The 6,312-nt window shown below is 42.3% G+C and overlaps 1 protein-coding gene across 2 annotated transcripts; it reads right to left on the bottom strand.

The window, feature by feature from the left end:
- Positions 1-430: 430 nt before the first annotated feature.
- On the bottom strand, positions 431-6,057 carry gja4 (gap junction protein alpha 4). 2 transcript variants are annotated; one of them, XM_069176856.1, is made up of 2 exons: positions 5,964-6,057; positions 431-2,643 (listed from the first exon to the last, which is right to left on the bottom strand). In XM_069176856.1, the coding sequence occupies exon 2, from the start codon at positions 2,632-2,634 to the stop codon at positions 1,483-1,485; it is 1,152 nt and encodes a 383-aa protein (XP_069032957.1). In that variant the 5' UTR covers positions 2,635-2,643; positions 5,964-6,057; the 3' UTR covers positions 431-1,482. The 2 variants fall into 2 exon arrangements, with proteins under 2 accessions (XP_069032957.1, XP_069032956.1); XM_069176855.1 differs by having other exon boundaries at positions 5,959-6,057.
- Between the last annotated feature and the right edge of the window lie 255 nt (positions 6,058-6,312).

The raw sequence follows: 6,312 nt of genomic DNA on the forward strand, positions 1-6,312 counted from the left end.
CTTCTCCACTTTGTATGAACTTTTACCGGCCTGTGAGCGATGCCCCTGTAGCGCCAGTGCTACAGATTTGAAAACAGACATTAAATCAAAGTTATTTCCCTTCATTTTTTTCACCCTCAGGAGGTTATGCTCATAATACCCTCCACTTCCCCACACCTCACTCTTTCTATTATTTATTCTATTATCTTTCTCTTGAGTGATTTCGTTCCTGGATCTTGGATATCAGAGAGTGTATAGTTAGACACAGAAGCAATATTCATTTCAGAGCTATAGAAATCTCCTCCATGTATTCAGAGAGAAGGGCAATAAATCATCTACACAACTTGGAATAGAGTGTGTATAACGTGAATGATGCTGTATTTCTAATTTACTGAGTGATCGTGTGATAATTAGATCAGTAATTGACAGTGTCATCAATATGTCATTAAACTTTATTTTCCTGAAAGTAATAAATATCAGCACAGGCATTTCTTAACAAAACATTAAATACAGTTTTCACATAATTTCCTCTCATTGAATTTGTACATTTCTGTACCGCTTTCAGCCCATTCAATGTGCAATCACGTCACTGAGTTTGTTCTTTGAGTTATGTCTTTAGCTCACAAAAAGGTTTTCGAGCTGAATGTTTGTATTTGCTCTGTTATTCAGGGCGTGCTGTATGCTTTGGTCCTCTTTCTCTCCCTCCCTCTTTAATCATAGCTAAAATACCATGGTTACTGGCAATTATAAGTCATGTTCAATCCCACAATTCCAATGGTTTGGCTCCCCTTCTTTATTTTTATTTTTTTACCCTTCCCAGTCCACGTCCCCAACTTCAGTGACCGAAACTCACTGGGTGAAAGGGGGGAAGTATATTGTGTGCATGCATGCATGCTTGCAACCACGCAGCCATTATCCTCCTGGGAGCTGAGCAGGATCCAGAGACCAGTACATTCCACAGGGTGGACTCAGCCATTGGGAGAGCAGGGGGGGGGGGGGGTTTCAACCAACTCCACGGGTTACAGTGCAAATCTCAGGGGAATATGCTTTAAAAAAAATCGTCCTCTTCTGCTTTCCCTTCCATAAACACTCACAGTAGCCCCTCCGCAGACACCCCCGCCCCGCCCTGCCTCGCAGTGTGTTTTATTTTTTTATGCTGTCACATTCAGCACCAAAAGCCATTAAATGTTATATGAAGGCGTCTTATGACTTTAATCTTCTCTCATTGTGGAGTCTCATTTTCTCTGCCTTGGGGAATGCTCTCAAAATGTTTCATTTTGAATAGGTCCATTTATCTGATAAATCTCCATCCTCACAGGCACCGACTCCACAGTTCAGTGGCTGTTCTTCTTCATTCTTTTCTCCCCATCTGAGTTCCCACCGTGCACTCCTGCTAGTTAAGTGTCATGTGCTGGATAATATTTATAAAACCTGGAAGACTCAGCAACCAAACAAAGCTTCTATAGACACAGACGACATTACGTATTACCCCATCTGACTGCATCATACGTAATGTTTTTGTTTTAAGTGTCCCTTATGGGCACCCTTAGTATTTTTCTCCGTGTGGTGTGCGCGTTTCTTATAATGAACTCGAGGGCTACGTGTTGTCCTCATAGCCCCCGTGCAGTTGACGTAACTGGGGAGCAGGTCGGCCTCTCCGGCTCCCCAGTTCACCTCAATCGCCATATCCCCGTAGCTCTCACAGGGGTTGGGGCAGTATGCAGCCTCACCCTGCGCAGGGAGGCTGACATGACTCCCTGCATTGTAAGCCTGCGACACCTCCGTCTGGAACTCTGGAGTCTCCTGTTGGGCTGGTACCTGCTCGGGCCGAGGTAGGTAGCCTCGGTGCTCGGCCCGGTAGCGTTTCTCCAGTCGATGGGAGATGGCGAGCTGGAGCAGGTGGAGGAGCTCGATGAGGTTGAGGAGCAGGGAGATGGCAGCGGCCACCTGAGTGTAGATGATGAAGATGGTCTTCTCGGTGGGACGAGAGACAAAGCAGTCCACCGTGTGAGGACAAGGGGACCAGGTGCACTCAAACCTTGCGTCGATGAAGAAGCCACCGTAAAGGAACCACAGCCCAACAATAAAGCCGAGCTCTACGAGGACTTTAAACAGGATGCTGAACGCATACGCACCCAGCAGCCTTCCTTTCAGTTTAGGAGCCTCAGGAGAAGCCCCGTCAGTTTTTCTCCCTTTCCCACCACTCTTTTCTTTCTCCTTCTCCTCTTCATTGTCTTTAGTTGCGTTTTTATTATCCCTTACTATCACAATTTCACTTCTCTTACTTCCACCACCACCTTCCTCTGCCTGCTTCTCATCCTTAACCTCCTTGTCTCTGTTGTCCTTCTCAGCCCTCATAGCCACATATCCAAAGTAAAAGATGGTCGGCGTGGAGACGAAGATGACCTGGAGGACAAAGTAGCGGAAGTGGGATATGGGGAAGGCTCGGTCGTAGCATACGGCAGTGCAGCCAGGCTGGCGAGTGTTGCAGACAAAGCCGGCTTGTTCGTCATCCCAGGCAGATTCGGCGGCGGTTGCCAGGACCAGCATGCGAAACAGGAAGAGTACGGTAAGCCACACACGGCCGATAGCTGTTGAATACTTCTGACCCTCCTCCAGCAGGTGCTCCAGAAAGGACCACTCAGTTCTGGACATCCTCTGCTCCTGTGAGGGCCGGTTTAGAAGGGATGGGTGGGTAGATGGGGGGGGGGGGGGAGATGAGATAAAGTTTAATCTTAAAGATACTGAAAAAGCAGTGCATAGATTTTCTCGTAAGATTTTGTAGATTAACTGACGATACTAGACGAGGATAGGTTCGTTTAAGCAGGAAAAGGAACGATGTGGATTTGCATTCTGTCTATCAGACCTATATTAACCCGACACGGAAAGCTATAATACAGCAAACAGGTAGATACACCACGTCAAAAACTGTAAATCCCAGTGTTCCTTATAAATTTCCACACCCTTTTTTTACTCATTAAGATTTTTCACAATTTAAGAAGATATATAAAACGTCTTTTTGCAAACCAGAGGAATTCTCCGGCTCACCAAATAATTCTCCGTGGCGTTCAATTTCCCTATTTTTCCATTCGTTTTTTGGTCTTTTTAGTTCTAAATGAATCTAAAGTAGATGACATGGCAGCTCTTTGAACCCAGAACATTTTTGCCCACACCAAGAATGTTCTGCGTTCAAAACACAGCTGGGACCTTTCTGTGTGAAGTTTGCATGTTCTCCCTGTATGTGCGTGGGTTTTCTCTGGATGCTCTTGCTTCCTCCCACAGTCCAAAGACATGCGTGTTAGGTTAGATGTGAGTGTGAGTGCTTGTCTGTCTTTCCGTGTTGGCCCCGTGTCGGACTGGTGACCTGTCCGGAGTGTACCCTGCCTTTGCTGGAGTCAGTTGATAGGCTCCAGCCATCTTGTGAACCACCACAGGTCCAAGCAGATGTAGATAATGGAAGGATCTTCTGTAAATATGACTAGAAGTGCTACAACTTATATTGTGACGCCCCTTTTTGTGAAAAAATATTAGCTTTAAATAGTCATTGTTGTTCTGTTCATCTGTTCAGCCTGTTTAAGGTGTAGACTGCTATATCAGGACCCTGGGCCCCATTATACCTGCCTAAAGGTCTAGTTAGTGGTTATGCAGGCTCTATAGTTTTCCCTGACTGCTACATTGCTTAACTTATTGCCTCGAATATACCACCGAGCTAATGCATAAGTGTTAAATCATTTATAGAAGTAGCAAATGAGCTAAGTTTCTTCAACCTTTTCACTACAATGGTGTCCTTTTTATTTTTTAACTGAGGAACATGTATTTGGCTGCACCCCCCTTATTAGTTCTTCCATGAGCTCACACGGTTGTTAAGGTGGGCTCCACACTCCTCATCATCAAGATGTGAAAAGCAAGGCCCCCATGAAATGAACTAAAACAAAAACATATGGGGCTAAATTAGAATTTAAAGTGAATGGAAGTAGTGTAGAGTTTCAGTGTTTACAGCACAACTTGAGTGAAGGAATCCAAGAGAGGCCACTTACACTTTTAAGTTTTACAGGCATGTTTTATATTGGACTAATGAAATAATGTAGATTCAAATTACACAATTTTATTGATTCCATAAGAGTTTGTCTTGAATTATGGGGGACATGTTGGAAATTGTCGATGATAAAAGTGGTTCATCGGGAAGCTCAACGTGCGCACAAACACACAAACACACACACATCTGAATAAACATCCTGTCTGGGAGAGTTTTGACTTTGCTGTCACACTTGTCTATTTGTTTATACTATTAATGTTTTTCTGTTATTTTTTCCCCTCTGAGGAAAAAGAAAACGTATCCCCCGGTGAAAATACAAACTTTTCTGACAGGATGAGACAAGACAATGGACTGTCAGGGTGTCCGGCCCTCTGAGCAGGCACCGAGATAATAAAAGTAACTGGACTGATTCTTGTTTTGGTAGTATTGTGTTGAGGTTTGCTGTTAGCCTCTCAACAAAACATGCCACGAAACAGACAAGTAACAGGTCACTATAGGAGGTAGAAAAAAAAGCATAAAATTGGTCCAATTAAATAGAAGTCCATCATTAGTATGTCCAGTGGTGGAAGAAGTAATCAGATCCTTTTCTTCTGCAAAAGTACCAATACGGCATTAAAAATACTTCACCATAAGTAAAGGTCCTGTATGAAAAATACTACTTAAGTAAAAGTACATGCATATTAGCAGCAAAATTAAGTTAAAGTATGAAAGTAGTCTGGTCCCTCTGACTCACATATGCTTATATATGACATTATTAGATTATTAATACTCAATCATCAATGCGTCAGCAGCATGTTATTGTTGTAGCTGCTACTGGTGGAAGTAGTATGAACTACTTTACATCCATTTTTACACAGAGGGACACCAGTCTGAGGGTTTATGAAAAGATTACTGGGAGAAGAAAGAAGAAAAAAACAAAGCTCTGATCCACAAATCTGGTTTTTTTTTTTTTTTTTTTTTTTACTTTTTCACTAGTCTTTGATTTTCTGTGAGATATTGGATCATTTGAACATTCATTGAAATGAAACCATGAGAAGTTAAGGGGGATAAAAATCACTAATTGTCCCCAATTAGCTGTTAACAACGCAAAGACATCTGAAATGTGATCCAACTAAACACTGCTTTTTGTAAGCTGTCAGAAGTCTAACAGTTTTGAAACCCTTTAGTTTAATTTTAGTCCACTGTGTCCAATCTTAAAAGCAACTAAAGCTGCCAAAAAAAAAAAAAGCAGTGGAGTAGCAAGTACAATATTTCCCTTTGAAAGGTAGTGCAACGGAAGAATGAGGTAGCATCAAATGGAAATACTAATAAAGTAGGAGTACGTCAAGATTAACAACAGTACTTGAGTAGACTAAATGTTACTTGCCATTACAATCCATCCAGTATACCACACTATAAAATACAATCAAACACTTAAAACAAGAAGCCAATAAACATTAAAGGGAAAAAGATCAACAGGCTTTTCACAGGACTTTGACAAGTCTGCTTTTAAAGTCATTTTGGATTCATCTAAGCTTTTTATATTCATATACCTAAAAAAAAAAAAATCCCATGAATTAAAAAAAACAACAACTAAGGATTTAAAAAGCACAAACTCATCACAGTCATTTCTACCCAAAACCTCATGTAAATTTAGGCTACTATTGAATGAAGTTATTCAGGGAGTTCAGTCACTCAGTAAATTACTACGGGAATTCAAGAAATAATGAAAGTATTATGAAAGACGGTCAAGAAAAATTGCCTCCAAAAAAAAGCCACAGTAAGCCAACTGAAATGTTATTCTGATACTTTGATGGATTAAAAAAGACATCAAACATAGTACTCTGACAACTGTTGACGACAGCCGGGACATGTGATGCGTGTCCCTACACGTAGCCCTATATTCATCATTTTTCTGTCTGTTCTAATCTAATTATTCTTTTCTCTCAGGAAAACTTTCTTACCTTACTCTCTCGTGAAGCGGGTTTAGTCTCCTCTTGGCCTGCTGCTCTCAGCGCTCGGCGTAGACTTTTACTGTCACCCCTGCTGCTTCCTGTGGCGGACCGCGCTGCAGCTCGACTCGGCTCGGCTCGTTTGCCAGCCCGTCTTTAAAAAGAATCCATGTAATCGGAAAAAGTGGGGAAAACTTTCCCATGCCTGAGTCTCTGGAACCTCCCTCAGGAACTTGGTCCAGGAAATGGGATGGATGAACTCAAAGTAGCTCTGGTTAACTGCGCTCGGACGTTCTGGTTGAACTTTAGTTTGAAGACCGCCGGCGTGCATTAATTGGGTGGAAATATTTAAAGGTTACAGGTGCA

Source organism: Embiotoca jacksoni, unplaced genomic scaffold, assembly GCF_022577435.1.
Source record: "Embiotoca jacksoni isolate LCO1_2020_lvr unplaced genomic scaffold, fEmbJac1.0.p SCAF_7, whole genome shotgun sequence".
In the NCBI taxonomy this organism is placed as follows: Eukaryota; Metazoa; Chordata; class Actinopteri; family Embiotocidae; genus Embiotoca; species Embiotoca jacksoni.